At 42.5% G+C, this 23,782-nt stretch overlaps 1 protein-coding gene across 1 annotated transcript in view; it reads right to left on the reverse strand.

Annotated features, from left to right (window-relative positions):
• The window catches only part of LOC146041552 (myosin-binding protein C, fast-type-like), an 87,572-nt gene that overhangs the window by 39,872 nt on the left and 23,918 nt on the right, over positions 1-23,782 (reverse strand). The window contains exons 6-17 of the mRNA XM_083161508.1: positions 17,658-17,775; positions 16,830-16,872; positions 13,530-13,598; positions 11,492-11,700; positions 9,645-9,777; positions 8,773-8,897; positions 8,354-8,459; positions 6,480-6,646; positions 6,235-6,400; positions 4,536-4,642; positions 1,692-1,721; positions 1,358-1,497 (exon numbers count right to left, since the gene is read on the reverse strand). Of these exons, the coding sequence (XP_083017634.1) occupies positions 1,358-1,497; positions 1,692-1,721; positions 4,536-4,642; positions 6,235-6,400; positions 6,480-6,646; positions 8,354-8,459; positions 8,773-8,897; positions 9,645-9,777; positions 11,492-11,700; positions 13,530-13,598; positions 16,830-16,872; positions 17,658-17,775 (1,413 nt within the window). The remainder of the gene's footprint in view (positions 1-1,357; positions 1,498-1,691; positions 1,722-4,535; positions 4,643-6,234; positions 6,401-6,479; positions 6,647-8,353; positions 8,460-8,772; positions 8,898-9,644; positions 9,778-11,491; positions 11,701-13,529; positions 13,599-16,829; positions 16,873-17,657; positions 17,776-23,782) is intronic.

Below are 23,782 nucleotides of genomic sequence, written 5' to 3' on the forward strand. Positions count from 1 at the left end.
CGAGTCTGGGCAGGAATTCCCGAACAGGCTCGGAAAGCGGTTCGGATAGTAGGGTGTCCGGTTTCCCCCAATCCAAACTCGCACATCCCTAGGTACTACTTAGTCACATAATGTGTAAAGTGCGCCACAATGTGACATAATGTTTAAAGGGCACTTCTACTGTGACATAATGTGTAAGGGGCAGTGGGGGCTGCAGCGCAAACCACATATTGCGGGGGGGGGGGCTGTTAACACATATAAACATACATGTAATGTTGTATGTAATATATTTGCTTCTACCTTACCGCAGGGATCAGGACACTTGCAGGGGTGGTCCAGGGCCAATTGGTTTGGCCAGGGCCAAACTGATGCTTGGGGCATCTAATCATAACATTCTTGGACAAATAAAAGCAAATATTGTCCCTCACCAACTGAACCTACTGTAAGTATGACATATAAACACAACATTAGACTTTATATATTATTTCTGAATATCTCCATAACAAATTTTTAGACAATGGGTGCCGTGAAAACAATTCTGATACTCTAGGGCAGGGGTGTCCAACTCAAATTCATCAGGGGCTGCATCAGCAGTTTGGTCACCCTCAAAGGGCCGGTTGTATCTGTAGGTCCCCCTGTATAATTATAATGCCATGACACCACAGGCTGCTCCCCCTTTATAATATAAAATGAATGCCATGACACCACAGGCTGCTCCCCCTGTATAATAATAATGCCATGACACCACAGACTGCTGCCCCTGTATAATATAATAAAAGTAATGCCATGACACATAAATGATTATACAAGAGGAGCAGCCTGTGGTGTCATGGCATTATTATTATTATACACGGGGACACCTCAGGAAACAGCAGATATATATATATTTTTTATTGGGAGTGTGATCCTCATCCTCACTTACTGTTTCTCCGTCTGTCCTGCAGCTGCTGCGGCTTCCAGCTTTTCTTCACTGCTTGCTGCGGCCACACTGTCCCCGACTCCCGGTCCAGCTTCCCTGCCTGCTCCTACTTCTCTACAGACGCATGGGCGGGCGGCGTCATCGTCATGACGTCCCCACCCAGTGTCTGTCACTGCCGGGCATCAGAGGGAACATGGCCGCCGACAGTGGAGGAACAGGTAAGGCGGCCGCGGACGCAGCCCGCAGCACTCCTGTTTTAGACACACTGCCCCTGCATGCTATCTCCTCGCGTGGGCCACATGAGGAGGTCTGGCGGGCCAGATTCGGCCCGCGGGCCTTGTGTTTGACACCCGTGCTCTAGGGTGTCTCGATTCAAAAAAGTTTAGGAACCCTTATTACTGGCATATAATAAGGAAATAATATTTTTTAAAATTCCCAGAGAGGCACAGATTAATTTACCTCATTTTCCTTGAACCAAGTAACAGTTGGTGCGGGTTCTCCAGTGATAGGAACATCAAAACGCAGCTTGTTACCAGCCACAACAATAATTGTGTTTACAGGGGTTCCGCCACTACAGTCTAAGTGGATTTTGGGTGGTTCTAGAGAAAGTAAAAACATAACACACTTTATTTTCCAGGACAATCTGTTTCTGTGCATGTGTTACATATATAATTATGTGTTTTATGCAGTTAGTACTATGGATCATACTAATGAAATCTCGTTCTTTTAAATAAAAACAATAACTGAGTTTTTAATACAGTACTTATCTACATTAGAAAAGCTTTGTTCTCACCTTCAAGAGGAACATATTCAATAACGACCTCTGAAATGAAATAGAAGTGACAATTAGGAGTGTGCTTCACAGTAACTATTATTCCGCAATGCGGCTGAATAGTTTTTTATTATGATCAGTCTATATAAAATTAAAAGCACAAAATGAAGGGCACACATTTTATATTGAATAATAATAATGATTATTATTATTATTATTATTATTATTATTATTATTAGAGATGTGCACTGGACACTTGTTTTTTATTTTAGAACTGGATCTGGACTCTTTTTGCCAAAGCCACCCTTTCGGGTTTTGGTTTTAGTTATGGATTTAAAAATAAAAAATCATAAAAACAGCTAAAATCACAGAATTTTTTTTCGTTCCTATGCTATTATCAACCTCAATAACATTTATTTCCACTCATTTCCAGTCTATTCTCACCTACACCTACACCAGCATTGCCTACCCTGAAATCGGGTCCCCCTCCTGGCCCTCCAGCAGCGCCATCCGTCTCCCACGAATTGCCCCTGGGTCCATGGGTCAAATCACCCGAATCGTATAATTTTAGCACTTCCTACCACAGTGCAATGCCTGAAATACCAAGGATTAAAGACGAAAAGGCTGCTGCCTCTATCTGAGGGGGGGGGGGGGGGGCAGATCTGCGGGGCATACTCACTGATTGGGTGGGGTTAGTGATTAAGCCCCGCCCCTGTCATCAGGTGGCTACTGTGTAGATGTGATGAATTTAAGTGTTAGTTCATTCTCTACCCTAATTTATGCCTTCCCAAAAATCTATCATAGAGTAATACAGAAAAGTGTCAGTTTTGACCAAACAGGAAGTGAGAGAACTGTTTAGATTTTAGAATGTTCCCAATTCCTTTTTCATATTTTTGGGCTCTGAAATGTGGCACCATGGGGGAAATTTACTAAAGGAAATTTGTAAAAAAAAAATAGGTGGATTTGTATCCAGAAATACACTTATTTTTGACATTTACTATCCCTAAAATATGGCAATTCGTATTCGTATTGATGTGCTATCAATACAAATACGAATTGACGTATTTTCGGGATAGTAAATGTCAAAAATAAGTGTATTTCTGGATACAAATCCACCTATTTTTTACAAATTTCCTTTAGTAAATTTCCCCCCATGTGACAGTTCTATGCATCCCTGCCAAATTTTAGCTCAAAATGTTCAATCCGTTTTAAGTAGTTGCCCCTCAAAAATAATGTCTCAGTCTAAGGAATCCCTTAATGGGAAAATTCACTTTATGTGATTCAGCCTTTGTATAAGAGCACAAGTGTGCCTTTATAATATATCAGATATCTGCATTCAACACAAGAAACTACCTGCAATAATATAGAAAAGACTCTTCAGTACTGGGGCACTGTTATTGACGTAACTCATAGAGGCAATGGAGTTACATGCCTCTGAAGGGGAACCTGCATGTACAGCAACACCTGTGTGGTTCACAGTTGTATCTTCCAGTAAGTATGCTTCCGCTGCAGTGTACCCACTGCTGCTGCATAGTTAATTGCCTCTATTCTGCCAACACCTACAATAGGGGTCAGGATGGCTCTCCTGCCAGGTACAGGTCAGCCTGTGCTACAAAAAGCAAGATAGGACCCAATGGTTAATACTGATTCTGTGCTATCTATATAATTCTAGATATGTGTGGTGGGAGGGGCCACCAAACTCCAATTTTTCTCTGGACCAAATGGGATGAACTCACGCCTCTGGTGAGTAGGGTTGGATAAAGTATAGTTCAAACTTTAATTGTACTCAAATAAAATGCTGTGTACTGTACACATTCTGTGCAGAGCTGGACACCCCAGCATTCAGATCTAGTACAGTATGTTAATACACTTACCCTATTATAAACTGCTTTCAGTTGAGGCTTAATGGTGATTATGATATCCACTTAATCAGATATAGGATCAATTGAAAAACTATGTTTCTTAAGATGCCCATACATTCGTCCGATTTGGGCTGATTTCACCTGATCCCAACGTGTTTTACATCCCCCTGAGGTCTGATGTGTGTTCCCGTGCACATCAGACCTGCTGAACCTGCTGCCTATCTGACCTCGGACTCCTATTTACATATGTAAATAGTTGTGTGATTTACAACCTGTACATTTGGAGATAGAGTAAGATGCCTTTTTGTCATTCACACTAATTCTGCTCTTATATTGGAAACATGTGTTACACATTTGTTTTATATGTGATAGCTTTTGATACTGCATTGTTATTGCCACAGTATAGTATAGTGACATACTGTAACATCAACATCAGACACATTGGAGTCAATCTTTTTGTACAAGAAGGCTCCCATGTGCCGTTACTTAATCTAAGAGCTGTTAGAAAGTTCATGGGACCGATGCAATAACCTTCAAAAGTGATAAAATTGAGAGTGATAAACAACCAACCAACCAACTCCTACCTGCCATGTCACAATATAGGTGAAAAAGTGCCAATGGCCATGAGAACTCAATCCCAGCTGCTTGTCTTCGTAATTCATAGGCGTAAGTTTACTAAAATGGTAGTTCTTTTGAAGATGCAATGTTGCTATGGGCAACCAATTAGCTTCTATCTATTATCTCCCAGAAGGTGCTGAATAAATAAGAAGTAGAATCTGATTGGTTGCCCATACCAGCAAACCAACATTAATAGATCTCGTCTTAGTAAATTTACCCCATGGACTGTTGAAAAAAAATAAATAAACATGACAATAAACATTGTAGCACCTACTGTACATTGTGTTTTACATTTATGCTGCACAAAGAAAATGAAAAGACACAAATACAGCAGGCCTAAAGCTGAGAAAATACAAAATGCAAATAGCAGTGAGTTTAACTTTACCAAGGAAGTTCAGCTTAGCAGAGAGTGACAGTGCATATCCATCTGGAATAAAGGTGTAATCAGCTTCATCTTCTGGCTTCACATCATCAATCACTAATTTGTGGATTCTGGATGGATATAATTGTGAAAATAATTTATTCAGGTCATTATTACATGTGGATAGGACGTTACTATTTTTTGTACATGGCTTATATTGAGCGGTTTATCTAACTTTTTTGCATTTTGAAAATTGTGATTTGTCATATGTTGTGTTTGTAGAGGCAGAACAAAGACTTGCAGACATTATCCTTACACAGTATACACTGTATACTATACAGTATAGTCCCTGAAGCACATTTGTCTGTCTGAGTGCTCTAGGCTGGAAAACCTGTGCTGCTGCTGGATGCGGTGAGAGACCTGACGGCCAGGACCACTGCAGAAATCTTCTGGAGGGCGTTCGTTCGTCCCACCATATGGGTTCCCACAGAAGATTCTTTCAGACCATGGCCCCTCTTTTGAGTCTCAGCTTTTCAAAGAATTGTGTCACTTGAGTCAATTATATGGTAATGTTTACCTGGATGCCTGGTAGGGACATACTACTGGTGCACCAAAGTTATTCAGAAATATATTACGTGAATCTAAAAGTTACAAAGTGTTATGTTATTTTATGTACAGTGGAAGTTTTGATAGAAAATAGCATTGCCACCCTGAGTTAGTGGGACCGCTACAGTTCACCCTAGTGAAACTATTAAATACAGATTTGGTGGGCCGGCTGGCTCAGGGTGAGAGGGCGTTACCCCAAATACTTAAATCGGCAAGAGACAGCCTAGCTCTTATGAGAGTATTACGTTTACTTGTGTTGATACCGTTGAAAGCTGATATTTAATTGGAGGAATAATACGGTGTGTCAAATTCAAGAAGTAAGGATAGTGTATGCAGAAAGTCTGGTTATCACGTTTGCTATTTAATTAGACAGAAGTGTATAACCTGTGTTAAACAATTGTTTGCTAAAACGCACAGATTCCACATACGATACCTGAGATTCACTGACAACTGAACTTTTAATTAAACAGGCTCATTGGAAGACTGTTATTCCTTTCAATCAAGTGTCAATGTCTCCTCATTCACTGGCCCTACATTATACCCAACAGCAACAGGCAGAAGTAAGGAAAAAAACACTAGTTTTTTCATGGAAAAAATGTCACCTGAAGCTGTCACACACATTTCTCTAGAATGCTCAGACACACCTAGCTTATCCTCGGACACTTTTCTTAACACTTCAACTATAGGGCCGGTTACCCACTCCAGACGCCTACTTCCTGTCAATCAAAATGACCTATACCACCTGTGCAACAGTAATTTGCTTAATACTGTATTTCCCAAATCAGTAAGCCTGTTTTCATAAAATTAGACAGAAACTACACTTTTTGAGGGATTTTATGTATCCTAGCTATGTAAAAATATCTTAACGCCAGGGATTTCATGGAAATATTTTTCATGGAAATATCTTTCATGGAAATATCTTGCAAAAGCCCCCATTGTTCTTTATCGAGTATGCTGTCTGACTCCTATGTACCAAGGTCTAAACATCATAGCTCAAATCGACAACCACATGTTGCTATCTAGTGAACATGAGCGGTATTCAAACGTTCCACTTAAAATAAAATAAAAAGTGAATAGCAAAGCTTAGCTGCTTCTGCATTGAGATTAGTGCCTTTACCTGCCCTTATGCGTCATAGTGATACGCTTGCTGGGTCTGATCTCCACTCCATTCTTAAGCCACTTGCCAGTCACCTTCTCATCAGAAACCTCACATTTAAAGACAGCTTGTTCAGCTGCTTTTACAGTCAGGTCAGCAATGTCCTGTAAGACCTCTAGCTTCTTATCTGTAAACAGTATGAAGCATGTAAGATTTGCTACACACAATTATCATGCACATATAAAAGTTGTTCTGCAAATTGCTACCTTCCACTACAAGATCAGCTTCACATGATCCACCATTGGTCACCACTGTGTAACGACCAGTATCCTCTTTGGTGGCTTCATTAATGATCAAAATGTGTTTTTTCCCATCTTTCTTGAAACGGTACTTAAAAGTCTCCTCACGTGTCAATTCTATGCCATCTTTCATCCTTATGAAGAGGGTTAAAGTCATACATCAATAAAGAGTACTTTAGTTATTTATTAACAGTTTCTTATATAGAGCAGCATATTCTGTTGCGCTTTACAAAGGAGACAGTGATACAACAAACAGGGTATTTACAGACAATCAAAAGGTAGGAGGGCCCAATCTATAGGGAAATAGGCATTGATACATAAGGATAGATACCGTATTCTTTATTGCATCGATTCCACCAGAATGCAAGGTTCTGTGACTGGTTCTGGAATTTGATAAGCTTGCCTGAAGAGATAAGTTTTTAGGGAACGCTTATAGGTTTGGAGACTGGAGGAGAGTCTTATTGTGTTTGGTAGGGCATTCCACAGAGTGGGTGCAGCCCGAAGAAAGTCCTGCAGTCGGGAATGGGAGTGAGTAATGAGTGTGGATGAGAGACGCAGATATTGGGAGGAGAGTAGAGGTCGTGTTGGATGATATTTTGAGATAAAAGAAGCTATGTATGTTGGTGTAGCTTGGTTTATGGCTTTGTGTGTAATTAAAGGAATTTTGTATTGAGTACGGTAGAATACAGGTAACCAGTGAAGTGACTGACAGTCAGAGTAGCTTTGCAGACGATGAACTTCTGGCTAGGAAGATTAGCTTTGCAGCTGCATTCATGATGGACTGTAGTGGTGAGAGTCTGTGTTGGGGAAGGCCAATAAGGAGACTATTGCAATACTCAATGCATGAGATGATGAGAGCAGGGCCGTCTTAACAGCAGTGTGGGCCCCTGGGCAAAGCAATGCACTGGGGCCCTTACTCATTCTCCCCTCCTAGGGGTGAGGGGTGCTATCAGCAGCAGCTTTGATGTCCCACGGGTGGCAGGGGGTGCTCTATCTTCCACTCAACATGTAGGACCTGGAGCAGTAACTTCTGCTATTACTTCTTTACTGCACAGGTGGTGGGAGGGAGAACACTAACGTGTGGAAGGGGACACTGAGCTGAATGAAGGGTCCCTTGTAAATGACTTCCAGGGAGGTAGGGGGTGCTTTATACGCATGGGAGGGTTGGATAATGGAGTGGGCTTAATATTCGTCATTTTCCGGTGGAAGGGCAGCTTGTTTGACTGCAGATATCACCATTATCTGGAAATAGATTTCTTAGCCTTCAATAGTATAAAAACCTAGAGTCCCAACTTTCAGGAGGTGCTGGGGACTTGGGGATCAGAGATCAGGAGCCAGAGCAATCCATTAACAAAAATATAAAACTGTACACCAGACGTTTGGAGCCGGAGCAGGGACCGGCTGCTGGAAGGCTGATATCTCTGGTTCGGGGCATGATAGAGACAAGCCAGTAGTGTTGACAGAAAGGGGAGAGTCCCAGCTCTACGTCAGAGAGAACCTGAGAAATATGACTGGGAATTGCAATTAACAGTTCAGATGTGGACTGCTGCTTTGAAGTTGGATATCTCCTGTTCCCAAGGGCCGATTTTCAAAAATCTGGGATCCTCAGCTATCAGCATAGGGCCCTTATACACCTGGGGCCCCTGGGCAAGTGCCCATTTAGCCCATATGAAAAGATGGCCCTGGATGAGAGCATGGATTAGAGTTTTTGCACTGTCTTGTGTGTAAGGTATTTTAAATATGTTTTTTAGGTGCATGTGGCATGATTTTGAGACAGATTGAACAAAGGAGTATTACTTATATTATGTCCAAGTTACCAGGTGCAAAGTTGTGATATTTACCATATAACTTGGGCACCCTCTTCTGAAACCTCCACCTCCAGTTCCGTTTTATCTCCCACAAATACTTGTAGGTCCTCAAGTGGCTTTCCAATTGTAACGGGAGGCTCTGCAGAGAATAGAAGAAGCCATATTAGTGTTTGTCGAATGTTTATTTCCATTCCTGATGATTTATTAAGTAGATCCTAAATGAATCTCTCATGTATATTAATGGGGTGGCTCATCTCAAAATACTGCCCTTTCCCCTCTTCTTTGTATACAATTGGTGTACAGACCCTAAATGCATGCTCATGGAAAGTGAAGAGAAACAGAGGGGGAAATGGGACTCATAACAAAAATAGGTAGCTACTATACTTTTAATAAATATGACTGATTGACCAAATGCCAAGCTTTTGGTGACAACTGCCAGACACACAACCCACCTTTCACAAATAGTTCTGTGCCACACCTCTCGTCACCAATGACACACACATATTCCGCATCATCTGCCAGGGCGCATTTGTTGATGGTGAGTACCCTTCTCAGGCCAACGTTCTCAAACACATATCTGTGAAGATAGAGGATAGATGATTTAAGGCCTGAATACATGTATAAAAATAAACAATTTTTAATTGTCACACCTGACAGTCCTAATGCAATCCTACATACTATAGATATAGATAAAGGGGGTGATTCACAAAGACTCTGTGCATGCATATCAGCGTAAATACGCATGTGCAGACACAGTGCAAGAGCTTTCATTGAGTATTACACTCCCCAAGGTGTTCGCACACAGTGGTGCGACAAAGGGGGAGGGAGGGGGGCTTCAGCATGGGTACGCCCAGCATTTCCTGGGCGTTCCCACAAAAAAGGTTGGTGGAGAAGAACGCTGGTTGCCCCCATGTGAACGCAGGTGTGCTGAAGCCTGATCGGGGCGAGCGGCTGACGTCACAGGACATCAACCATCTTTGTCCGGGTTCTCACAAATAAAAGTCAGCATAGACTGGTGCAACAATCATTCAACGGTCGCCGATCATCGATTGATTGTTCACTCGTAGACTCGCATGCGCGCAGTGTCTAATTGCTCGGTAATTCAGCTTCTGTTAGTTTTATAGCACACACTGTAAAATGACAGAAGCTGATTGATTGGTACTTTATCTCTCTCCAAACATTGATACATATATATGGTAAATATAGTATTGTCTCAAACTACTAATTATCTGGGGAAGAGAAGCCGAATGCATTCTATTAAACATATTTTCTGGTTTAAGTGAGAAATACAGAATAAGCAGATTTAAGACACATGTTCACCTACTTTGCACTGGGTGCTATCACCTGCCCATTCTTCAGCCACTTCACTGGAAGGTCAGGATTTGATAATTCTACTTGTAGTTTAATCTTCTGGCCTTTGTCGACAGTATAGCAATTATCTAGTTTTCTTGTAAAAGCTGCACAAAGAAATAAGAAGAACAGCAGTACTGTAAACTAACAGATTGAAACTGAAGCAATACCACCAACCACCTTCAGGGGGCCTGATTCAGAATGAGTTGTAATTTTGTGAAACATTTCATAATGCTAACTTTCAGCGGTAGGCTGCGGGGAGCTGCCCAGAACAGGGAAAGGCACCCTGCATGCCAGATCCTGCCCCTTAATAGAAAAATGTAGAAATTTAGCATTTGCATCACTAAAGTGCAGCACTGCACTTTGCTATACAGTGGGTACATTTTCTGGGTCACAGTGGCTGCGCATGATTTCACGCAGTCACACTCCTCCCCTCCCCCCACCTCCAGAGGACCAGACACACCAGCATTATCTGGACTGCACTTCAGAAACGGTTGGTAGCTGCCCTTCGAACCCTCAGTCACCGTACTGTTGCTGTCCCCTGTCGCTCGTGCAGTGATATTTTTCACAATCTGTGTGGTCTAATCAATTAGGCATATAGCAACATAGCAAACATTGCTTACTAACAACAATGGTCCTAACCAGCTGCTTGCTGTATCAGGCTGGAGTGGTCACACTTTAATAGTGAAACCTCCAGCAGTTATATTATAGGGGACTATTCAATTAGTTCTGTTTCTTTTTTTTTTTGCATAGGTGAAAAAACGGAACTACTCCGAACCTGACTGTTCAATCACATCTGTTTCCACCACTATTGAAGAGTTTTTGGGTGGGTTAGTAGGGCTAAAAGGAAATTTTACCCGACAAGTGAAGGGAACACGTGGATCAGCCGCTGAGTATGCAATAAAATGCAGCCATACTGCCCAAGTAAAGACAAAGGGCCTTATTCTAGTTCACTATTTCTGACATAATCCTTCTTAGATGGACAAAACCATGTGCACTGCAGGTGGGGCAGATGTAAAATGCGCAGAATTAGATTTGGGTGGGGTTTTACTTTAAAGTGAGCTCTATATTGCAGTGTAAAAATAAAGCAGCCAGTATTTACCCTGCACAGAAACAAATTAACTCACCCAAATCTAATTCTCTCTGCACATTCGGGGGTATGGCACTGCAGGCCCAGGCTGTAGGTTACAGCTGGGCACACATTAGCTGTGTGGCTGCAGTGTTGGGTCCTCCTGCAGACCGAACACCAGGACGACCACATTTCAATGTGAACACATACATACAGTATCAATGTATGTGGTCACAAAGTGCAGTGGGGCTGCACTGTTACACATGAAATGCGGTTGGGACTGGGCAGATCTTGTTCTGCAAAGCGCAATGAACAGGACCCGCTGCACAGCGATATATGGCCACAGCCTTACAGTAATTTTTACAACATTACCCATGTGGAGCTGTAACTAGAAACATGTGAGCATCACCATTGAATAGAACAATGGGCACTGTAATTGCATCATTCCAATTGCTTCAGTATTGCTGTTGTAGTGCAGCCTAGGGTGTTCTTTGGGCGCTTTAGCCATGCAGTCTGTACAGCCAATCAGAGTACTGCCATGCAGAATGCCTTGTGCAGGCTGCCCCATCCCCTCTGCGTGACATCCTGTACTAAGGGTGGTGCTGTGCCCATGTAATTGAAAGTGGATGGGAAGAGGATGGGGCATAGTACCTGTTGAACTGATAACCCCACCCATTAAGTAATAGACATGTCCACTCTCTGGGTAGGGTGTAAACCCCCATGAATCTCTGCATCTGCCGCTGGATGTATACCTTCACTTTTCTTTATCTGAACTTTTTTTTTCTTCAGATGCTTCAGCATTCCTCTAAGATCAGTGACACCGTTCTCAAAGGCTATCTTTTCATACTCGCTGGGTTTAGCATTCTTCAATATTTCCCAGACATGTGGAGGGATTCCCTCCATGGGATCATCATCCCCTTTCTTCTTTTCCTTTTCCTTTTGCTCTTTCTTCTCCTTTTCTCTAAAGCAAATGTAAACAAAAAGGCTTATCAGGCAGGGTAAAGGATGAAGCAGAAACAGGCATAACCTAATAGTGGTAGTCAGATACAGGTTTGTTGTGCTTGTGCATGTGCAGCTGCTTGGTGCGAGCAGGCACGGCAAATTGATTATTCACCTTCCCGTTTGCACCTGGCAGTGCGGGCTGTGGGCCAGGGGCGTAACTAACTATTTATCGCCCCCCCCCGCCGCACGTTTATTCGGCGCCCCCCACCTAACCTGCCCCCCCTTCTTACCTGTGGTCTGCATCTCGCCCGGCTCTCTGTCGGGACCTTCCTGACGTCACGGTCCCGGACGGCTCCTGCTGCTACAATGAAAACGGACTCTTAGAAAATGGCTGCCCCCATACTGCAGACAGAAAACTGTCTGCAGTATGGGGGCAGCCATTTTCTAATTGTCAGTTTTCATTGCAGCAGGAGCCGTCCGGGACGTGACGTCAGCAAGGTCCCGACAGAGAGCCGGGCGAGACGCAGACCGCGGGTAACTATAGCCCCGCAGCCCCCCCGGCGGCGCCCCCAATTTCTCTGCGCCCCCCCGCCACCACGGGGGCTGCGGAGCTATAGTTACGCCACTGCTGTGGGCATTGGGCAGCAGCGAGGGGCTGCGCCCATGAGAACACCCAGCGTTCCATGGGCATCCCCATGAAAATGCTGGGCGTTCCCATGTAAATGCACTGGTGACGTGGGGGAGGCAGCTGATGTCAGCAGATGTGTACAGGAAGTCCACAGATCTAAGACACCAAAGAGGTTTCTTTGATCTGTGAGTATTTGCAAAATCATTCAATGGTTTGCGACCATTGAATGATTTTGTTCCCGCACGCAAGGCAGCGAATGGATGTTTATGCAGGGATATTCGGCGTGTGGGCGGGGGCGAGCGTTCTTGCGGGCAGCGCATATATGACACGCAAAGCTGAGAACCAGAATTGCCCCCTATATATGCCATAACACAAATATTATTTATGTTCTTCAAAAGAGAACAATGATTTAGCAGAACATAAACCATTTATCGCTGGAAATGTGGTCTATTTGCCCGTTATATTAGCCTGTTTTATCAAGGGCTGATTCTGAGTTGTACACAAGTGCACACAGCAGCGTCTATTCGCCCATCGTTAAGTATATGTAAATGCTGCTACAGCTCCTTCTCTTGTCTGCATCTGTGCAGCCAAATGTGCAAGGATTGAGACACCATCTGCTAGCACCCGTGCACCCTGTAAAACTGGTTGGTGCATCCGTATATACTACAATTGCTCGCACCATGGGCTGGATATAATAAAGGCTGAGTTTTGCAGCTGGGCAGGATGCCTGCTTAACTCATACGTTTTTGTAAAGGACCAGTGGTTTTGCCTTGTAAATAATTTTACCTTGAGTTTTAAGTTTGGCCGACAACCCGCACAGCCACCGAACTACAGTAGGACTTCATTACATCTGGCCTTATGAGCTGATCCAGTGAAGGTATATTCGGATGCCCTCTAGCAGGTGCAGCTTCTTCATCTGACCATGGCCTCCTATGATTGTGGCTGGGTGTCTTGTAATGCAGACGACCGCATTGATGTGCCCACTATAGAATATTTCTGCAGGCACTTCTAGCCAACTCCCAATAACCGCCCAGGAACACCCATCACTTTTCCACCAAATTTCTGGTAATTTCTGACCAAAACACAGCAGCACCTTGTACCTACACACTGTGTAACACATGCGCACAACTATGTGAAGTTCTGCATTACGTGCAGATTACATGCGGCTCTGAATCAGGCACTATCTTTTGTTTAACTCTTTAAAAATTGATTATTGTTACGTTTTTTTGAGGAGAGCACTGAAATCAAGTTCCCCAGCATCATCTCTTCGTTTTCCATCTGTGGTGGTTCTGAAAGAAGACAGATCAGACAGTAAGAAGCCATCAGAACATACAGTATAAGAAGTGTAACTATTTTGGCCATAGGAGCAGTGTTTTACGTAGTAACCAGGGATATTTTACTTATAGACACAGGGAAGTTATATATTTGGAGGATGGAAGATGTGTGTCTTACCAGTAGTACACCTCACCCCTGCAGCCTGCTGCAACTGAGGGCATGTGACTGATCAACCTGAGCACCTGGGAGGAACTTTCTTGGAAAGCAGGGCGGGTGTGTTGTTTTCCTGTCAGTCTGGAGGTGGGGCTACGGTATAGAAGACTGGCTGTCTTCTATACCGTAGAATATGTGACCAAAGACTGGCTGTCTTCTATACCATAGAATATGTGACCAATTCTGGGAAATCTGGCCCATGACTAGAGATTTCAAGGTAAATTTACTTAAGCTTCTAAAAATGAAAAGAGGTGATGTTGCCCATAGCAACCAATCAGATTCTGTCTATTATGTCTTTTATTTTATTGTATCCTAGAAAATGATAGACAGAATGTCACATGGCAATCGGCGGCAAGATAAGAGTCATTTCAGGCTTTTATCTGCAAATGGCGATGGTGAGCAACCACCAAATTATTTTCTGACCAAGCGTTCGCATGCGAGGTTATGCATTCATGTACACATCCCCTCATATGCTACCGAGGGGGTTTGTCTGGTGCAGGAGGGAGGGGGGTAATCTTCGGGGGGGGGGGGGGGGCAGGTGGCTCTTACCCACTTGCTAGGCAGCATACATATGGCTGCCTAGAGAGCAGGTATGATCCAGGCCCATAGTTTGTCTCTGTCAGATACTATGTAGATACTTGCAGTTCACTGTCATTTTGTTCTCATGCTACAGTTAATGTTCCAAATTCCTTTGTAAATATTTTGGTTTTGTGATACAATTTGGTGTTCAATAATATTTAAAAAAATATTGCCACATTTTACTGACTACTACAGCTACAGTACCACTGAAACCACAGCTAAATATACAATTACAGCCACCAATTTATCTACAGCTATTAGTTCTATCACAGCTACTGGCATGGGCGCAACTAGAGTGGGTGCAAGGGGTACCAGTGCTATGGGGTAAGGGCCCCAGAACCCAGCTCATATAGTTGTCTACAAGAAATTGCATCCAGTCCAATGCCCATGGTTTAAAGTGGAACTCTTCAATGGTAATCTCAGTCTCTCATTTTAAGTAAAGCTCCACCCTGAAATAATCAATTTCCCAATTCCGTTTCACACTCATAGGCACAGCTGAGCTAATTGGTGAGCCCAGCACTGTCAGTCAAAGAGAAGGCTTCTACCTGTTTACAGCCTTTGTGGAGTGGAGGGGTAGACATACTGTAATACTCTGAGACTTGGACTGTTCCAGAATGGGACCTGTATCTTTACTTACAGTGTCATTTCCTGCATTACAATGTGTGTCGTTCAGGTACAGTAGGAGCTAAATGCTCCCAGCTCCCTGTGTGGCATAATGTGAACTGGAGTAGCTGTGTGGCATAATGGGGCCGATTCTGGGTCACTTATATTATTCCAAATTCGTCCCCTGTCCTTATGATTAGAGTTTGCTCATGCGCATTTCTGCGCATGTGCAAACTCTGACTGTGAATAGCCATGGCGAGTTGCTCTCTCACCGGACAGTTCACAAAGGGGAAGGAGGGATGGGTGTGGTGGCAGTGCTGGGCCATGGGAACGCCCAGCGTTTTATAGGCGTCCCCATGAAAATGCTGGGCACTCCCATGGGTATGCGGGTGGGCCAATTCCTGCTGGGGGTGGATGGCTGATGTCACATGACTCCAGCTCGGTGGCCGCAATTATAAGTCCGTTCAGACTGACTAATATTAGTGAAGGCAGGAGAAATCATTCAATGGTCGGCGACTATCGAAAGATTTCTCCTGTAGCGGCAGCATGCGAGGGGATATGTCTTTCTTCATTACATATCCCCTTACATGGATGCCAGGGGATTTGCCGGGGTGGTGACGCAGGTGCTCGGTAAGCTGTGAGCTTCACAGCTTACTGAGCTGATCAGAATCACCCCCATTGTGTATAAGTACAATGTGGCATAATAGGAACTTGTGCCCCTATGTGGTCTAATGAGAACTAGGGAAATTCATAGGGCCTAAAATGAAGTAGGGGACTACTATGGGGCATAACATGAACTAGGGGACTATTACATTATTGTGCAAAAAATGGAATTGTGAAATACAGTACAGGTTGAGTATCCCGTATCCAAAATGCTCGGGACCAGGAGAATTTTGGATAACGGATTATTCCGTATTTCGGAATATTTTAATATTTCAATGATGTATTTTGAAGTATCTTGCATTTATGCTGTATAAACACATAATATACACACAAATATATTTTATTACCACATAAAATACACACAAACATATTTTAATTGTTCAAAAAACAAGGTTTCAAAACGTGAAACAAAATGTGTGTACTATCTCAGCACTGAATTTGAATGCCAAGCAATCATTGTCTTGCACATATATAGTGCCAGTTACATATCATGTCCCCAGTGATGCTGTTACAAATGTCCCCAGTGAGTTTTTAGCAAAAAAAAAAAAATGTTTCACTTTCTGGAATGTCCGTATTTCGGAATAATTCGGATAACGGATATTCGGATACGGGATACTCGACCTGTATTGTGGGCATAGACTGAACATAGTTAAAAGAGCTGTCTCCCTAGAAGCATAATGATGAGCCCATTGAAAATGTTGCTTTGGGGCCCACAGCTATATCCCTGGCTACCATAGCAACTGCAGCTACATTATCAGTGCAACTACAAATACATTAATGGTGTAGTTACGGCTACCAGTGCTACCATAGTAAAAAGTGCAACCACAGCTACTAGTACAACCAATGCAACCAGTTATCAGAGCAACTATAGCACAGCTACAAATATCTATCAGTAGTTACACTTGTGTTCTTTTCTTCAAACTCACTAAACTCAAACCATCTCATACAAGTGTATAGAAATGTAAAAGTGGTTGAAGAACATGGATTGGCATGCATATATCAGATTTGTAGAAATGGCTAACATACATATGAAGGGTGTCTGCTTCTATGCTATGTTTATTACTTTTCATCCAGAAATATATTTTTTGCTTTATTCATTAGATGTTTGGATCAATTACTGTACAGGTATTACTGATGAAATGCACACACTTGTAAGACTGTGGAAAGACAATAATTTTTATGCTTACGTCCTCTTAAAAGCTTGTAAAATATTTCCATCATCTTGCACAGCTGACAAAAAGGAGAAACAAATATTAGAATTTTTAAGGCAATCCACAAGGTACAGTATGTAATATTTTCTTTTACGCCAAGTACCCTAAGACTAAATAATTTAGGCAGGGTTTTACAGTGTACCTTTACAGACCAGACCAGAGGACATGAAGAGCAATGTGGGTTGTACTTTTACAGTATGTACTGTGTTCATTGTAATATTTATTTTACAGGTGAAACTACAGGTACCAGCAGCCCTTGAATGCATGCAGGGGTGGGGATGGGGGATTAGTAGAGCCTGTAGTTCCACCTGTAAAATTCTTTTTTTTACACTTATCGGACTGTCATGGGGGACGGTATAGCTAGCAATCCCATGACAGTCTTCTGTTACTCTATATTTTTGGAAATAGGACTGGACCAAGAGCCCTGTGCTGTAAAAATACAGGGGAACAATACTCAATTGTTAACCTGTATTTATGCAACCAGGAGTGTCTCAACAAGCCCAGGGCCGGTTATGATTTTTTAAAAATGTTTTTTGATTAAAAATGTTTAACTTTGTAAATGTTTCCTCACAGAATGAGTGCACACTTCTCTCAAAACTCACACCTTGTAATGCACATCATATTACAAGGTGGGAATTTAACCATTAAAAAACTTGCTCTTCATCGCAGTGTAGTAACCTCGAGTTTAAAAACTCACAGGCTATTACATTGCACCTCCTCTATGTATGGAAAGGTGCAAGTTGGTTTATTACTAAAAACTCATATTCCATTACATCTGGCCCCAAATCTTAAATTACTTGTTACCTTCTACTGTAACATTGAATGTGCAGTTTTCACGTTGATCGGGGGCAGTTACTTCACATCGGTAGGAGCCACTATCAGCTTTAATGGCCTTAAAAACCTTCAGTTGATAATGGTATAGCTGTAGAAAAACACAATATGTTGGGTCCATAGTGCCTTACACTGTAAATAAATAGAAGTAGTGCAGACAAAACTAGAAAAAAAAAGTACATTGCATAGCATTGGATACACTGTAAATAGCCATTACTGCATATTTCCTGAAACATTAGTATCTGCTGAACCCAGTGGTTTGGTGCCACTATTAGCAATGGGAAAAACTTATTGTTTATGTAAAAAAAAAAGGCAAAGTACATGAGATCTGTCAGTCACTTCATTGGTTACCTGTATTCTACCGTATTCAATACAAAATTATTTTACTTACACACAAAGCCATAAACCAAACTACACCAACATACATATCTTCTCTTATCTCTAAATATCATCCAACCCGACCTCTATGCTCCTCCCAAGATCATCCATGCTCATTACTCACTCCCATTCCCAACTGCAGGACTTTCTTCGGGCTGCACCCACTCTGTGGAATGCCCTCCCAAGCACAATAAGACTCTCCTCCAGTCTCCAAACCTATAATAATTCCTTGAAAACTCATCTCTTCAGGCAAGCTTATCAAATTCCAGAGCCAGTCACAGAACCTTGCATTCTGGTGGAATCGATGCAATAAAGAATACAGTATCTATCCTTATGTATCAATGCCTATTTCCCTATAGATTGGAAGCTTGCGAGCAGGGCCCTCCTACCTTTTGACTGTAAATACCCAGTTTGTTGTATCACTGTCTCCTTTTGTAAAGCGCAATGGATTATGATGCGCTATATATGAAACTGTTAATAAATAAATAAATAAATGAGATAAGAGGGCCTGCTTGTGAGCGCTAATAGTACCAATACATTTATGTGATAAGATGCGATGCAACATGTCCCATCGCATTATTTATTTATTCATTTATTAACAGTTTCTTATATAGCGCACACATATTCCGCAACGCTTTACAGAGACTATATATGATCATTTGCATCAGTCACTGCCCCAGTGGAGCTTACAATCTATATTCCCTACCACATGTACACTCACACACATTCATTCTATGGCTAATTTTTGTTAGAAAGAAATTAACCTACCAGTATATTTTTGGATTGTGGGAGGAAAAAGGAGTACCCTGAGCGCTGTGAGGCATTAATGCTAACCATTACACCATCTGTACTGCCCCAAATCACATCCAATCGCATCTTGTGGTGCCCAGTGTTCTTTTTCCAGCAACCGATGTGGCATTGCAGATGGCATGCAACAATGGGTGCTGGAAGTGTGGAGCTGGAACGGGGACTGGTGTACTGGAGGTGGTGGAGCGGGGACTGGAGTGGTAGAGTGCAGCTCTGTGAAGGAGCGCTGGCGGCGGCGGCGGAGTGGCAGAATTGAAAAAAGTATTTAAAACAATGGGCTGCCCTCTGATTGGCTGAAAGAGAGCTCTCTCAGCCAATCAGCGGCATCACATTCAGGCAGCCGCTGATTGACTGAGAGAGCTCTCTCTCAGCCACCCAGTATTTTATATTGTTTTCACAGTGCTACGCTTCACCACTCCGGTCCCCACTCCACCACCACCAGCAATCAGGTCCCGCTGTCAGCACTCGGGTCCCTGCTCCACTGCTACCCACACTCTGGCCCAAACCCCCTGAAGCCACTGCCGATTACATTCAGGTGATCACGTGATTAAAAACCACATGCGATTGCTGAATTCTATAAATATTAAGTGTAGTACAGTACATAATATTTTTTTGATGGAACATGCGAAGGGCAAAGAGAAAGAGATGGTAGAAAAAGGAGCATTGGGCTGATAGTTGAGGGGGAGATGAAGAAAGCAAAAATATGGCGTGGATGAAGGGAATTAAGGGAGAGGAAAATGGCATAGTAATTTCAGCAGTGAGATGTAGGTAAATTGACAAACTGCAGGTATATATGCAATGTAATAAAACAGTATTTGCAAGTCTAAATGCAAAACTACAATGCTATAATATGTATATGAATAATCTGAAAAGACAACAGTAGCAGTCATTAAAAAAACTATAATAATGTGAATATAACAGGGTGGAGAAGCAATGGCAGTGCAGGCAGAATACAGGTACAATTACAATGGCACAACAATTAAAGACAGATGTGTATAATAAGAATAGCAGAGGTAGTGCCAATATTCAAAAAAGGAAAAAAGGAAGATCCTGCTAATTACAGACCCGTTAGTTTAACATCAATTGTGGGTAAACTATTTGAAGGATTTTTAAGGGATGGTATCCAGGAATATTTAGATCATCACCGTCTACTCAGTACTAACCAACATGGGTTCGTGAAAAATCGTTCATGCCAAACTAATCTACTAGGGTTCTATGAAGAGGTTAGCAAAAACCTCGATAATGGAAATGCTGTAGATGTGATTTTCCTAGATTTCGCTAAAGCATTTGATACTGTCCCACACAAGAGATTGATTAATAAAATGGAGAACCTAGGATTGGGTGAAAATATCTGCAGATGGGTAGGGAATTGGCTATGTAATAGAGAACAAAGAGTGGTTGTGAATGGTGCCGTATCAGATATGATACCGGTACTAAGTGGAGTGCCCCAGGGTTCGGTTTTGGGGCCCATTTTGTTTAACATTTTTATTAACGATATTGGGATAGGGTTACTCAGCAATGTATCCATCTTTGCGGACGATACAAAACTTAGCAAAGTCATCAAATCACCAGAAGATGTCACCATGCTTCAAAATGATCTTGCAATTCTAGATGAGTGGGCAAAAAAATGGAAGATGAGGTTCAATGTAGATAAATGTAAGGTTATGCACCTTGGGAGACACATCCAGTGTGCAAGTTACAACCTTAGCGGAGAGGAACTGGGTAATTCCATACTTGAAAAGGATCTAGGAGTCCAAATAGACAGCAATCTAGGATGTAGTGCCCATTGTAATGTAGCTACAAAAAAGGCCAACAAAATTCTGGCATGTATTAAGAGGGGAATGGAAACTAGGGACTCAAGGGTAATTATGCCACTATATAAAGCATTGGTGAGACCTCACCTAGAGTACGGAGTACAGTTCTGGGCCCCACACTATAAAAAGGACATCATAGAATTAGAAAAAGTCCAAAGGCGAGCAACAAAGCTTATTAGGGGAATGGAGAATTTAAGCTACGGGGAGAGATTAAGCAATTTGGGACTATTTACATTAGAAAAGAGACGTTTAAGGGGGGACATGCTCAACATGTACAAGTATATCAAGGGCCAATATAAGGAACTGTCACACACCCTATTTTCTACTAGAAAGGAATCTAGGACGCGAGGGCATGAGTATAGATTAGAAGAAAAAAGATTTCATTCAGCTAGTAGAAAGAATTTCTTTACGGTCAGAACAGTCAAACTCTGGAACTCTCTTCCCAGAGAGGTGGTAACGGCTGGCTCATTAAATGCGTTCAAGGCAAAGTTGAACAAACATTTACTGGAGAAAAACATCCATGGGTACAAATAAGAAATATAATCTGTCTGTAAAATACCAGAACCTACCAAATCAGCAATGTATATCTATACCAGGTTGAACTAGATGGACGCAAGTCTTTTTTCAGCCTTACCTACTATGTAACTATGAATAAAGTAAAATGGAAAATAGATGAAATTGACATGATATCAATTGTGAAGCAAGTAGTCTGGTAATATGTTTTTCCTCCCCAGTAATCATGAGCAATTCCAAATTAAGATGAAATTGTGGGCAAGACACTGTTATAATGTCTCTGCGCATGCAGAGAGGCGTGTACAGTATGCAACAGGGTCCAAGTTTGCAGGAGGTGAGACATGCTGGCCAATCTCTGACATTTTCCTTAAAGCAGCAATCATTTACAAGGCAAAACTAATTTGTTTGCAGCAGCAAGAGCTTAAAGCTCCGTGGTCTTCCCAACCTCCACGGCTCGCCAGCTGCCGCATACCGCTGCAAACTCACAGCAATTGTCCTCGCTGACACCGGCACCTTCCCTCCTCCAGATGGAGAGGTTTCTAGCAGCCTCCACCGCCAGCCGCAAAGGAAGATAGCGCCCGCAGCAGCCCCAGCCTCACAGCCACAAGGTACTGTACTCAGTGGCAAATGGAAAAAATGGGCAGCGGTGCTGGAGACTCAGCCCTGTTCTCCCCAGACATAGCTACCATTAATAGATCCAGAACTGGATCATGCTGAATCCCCCTCCTCAGCGTCTGGCTCAGACTCTCCTAGCTCTCCCTCTGGGACTCCCCCTCCAGTCACCACTTATCACACTGAAGGCCCCATTACTTACTCAGACATGGTGAAAGCTATGCAAGCCACCATTAGTTCCATAATGGAGGCTCATGCCAATAAGGTCACCCAGGCTGTTCAATATATCAATTCCCAGATTTAACAGCTACCTAAAAGGGTCCTATACACTGATCAACATGTGGGAGAGGTGTTTCAAAATGGTACAGATTTAAAGGAACAGGCTACCCTTTTGCAAATATCTCAGTATCAAATGCAGGCTAAGCTTGACAACCTCAAAATCGTTCCCGTAGGAATAATCTAAGGATAGTGGGACTCCTTGAATCTCTTAAAGGGCCTCCCCTTTTCACTTTCATTCACACGACCCTACCGGAGCTACTTGGGGTTTCAAAGGACTTCACTGGCATGATTGTAGTGCGTTCCCATAGAATAGGCCCTCAGAGGTCTATACTGGATGCCTGACCTAGGGCGGTCATCTTCAGATGCCTCAACTACATCCATAAGGACCTCCTATGGTCTGCATTGCATCGGAGATGTGACCTTACTTGGAACGAAACTCTTTGTCTTTCAAGATTACTCGGCTGAAGTTGCCAGGGCCCGAAAGGAATTCACACCTATCTGCTCCAGACTGGCAAAAGGCAATAGGAAATTTGCTCTCCTGTCTCCGTATCTTTTATGGCTCAACCTTCAAAGACTCCTTCACACCCTCAGATGCTGAGGCCTTCTTGGCTGAGGAAACTGCAGGACTGTCATCCCTGTCCTTGGATACACAGCCCCCATCTACATAAAGCACCCTTGGCCCTTCTTGTACTTGATCTGGGCTCATATCTTTTGCTGTTTAAACTGCCACTCACAGGTCGGACTAATACTCACTCTTCACATTTATAGGGTCATCTCTTTAATGAGTCTCAATTGGCACATGAGTGGTGATACGGTTGACCACCTTAAACCTTAACTATTTTCCTAACCTTATTTGTTTATAGTTTAATGCAAGTTTGTAAGCATATGTTCTATTATCTGAAATGTGTGCTTTTCCAGCACTATATGTTTACATATTTCAACACTACACCATTACGGTGTTACTACCTATTTGTTAAGCAGGGCTGGGGTAGTCCTGAGCTAGATGCCTGGTTTTCCATATGAAGACCTAGTTTAATGTTAACGATGTATAACCTGAAGTCTTTATTTAGGAAATTTCCTATTGACCTCTCTCTGAAGAGTGACACAATTTTGTTTACCCACTTTCTTCCCTCATGTGTTTCCCCTTCTGTCAAGTCCTGTCTATTTTTTGTTTTTCTTTGCGCCTTTCTCACAGTGCATGGATGCTATGCCAGTTTTCCCAGTGGATCCCAACCTAGATGGAATTAGACTACATAAACCTCACCGTAAGTCATCATGTACTTGTAGATGGCCTCCCTGAAATTTGGAACCTTGATGTGGGGGGATTTCATTCCTCTGCAAAACGCAAAAAGATTCTCATTTACCTATCTAGATTAGGGGTTGATGTTGCATTCTTGCAGGTGTCCCACCTGGTTCCTATGGAAATCTTTAATTTGAATACCCTGGACTGGGTGGTTCTGTCCTCTGCCCCATTTACTTGTAAGGCACGAGGGGTGGTTACTCTAGTTAGAAAATCTATACTGACTACAACTCACTTCAGGTTGACCTAGCTGGTCAATATTCTATAGCAGATGTTACTATACATGGGTCTATATATATATATTCTCACCATATACGCCCCTAACACTAACCATAGCCATTTTTTTCTAACAATTTTCACTAAATTACTCCCTATGCTCACCAAAATATAATACC

Source organism: Crinia signifera, chromosome 19, assembly GCF_055691185.1.
Source record: "Crinia signifera chromosome 19, ASM5569118v1, whole genome shotgun sequence".
Classification (NCBI taxonomy): Eukaryota; Metazoa; Chordata; class Amphibia; order Anura; family Myobatrachidae; genus Crinia; species Crinia signifera.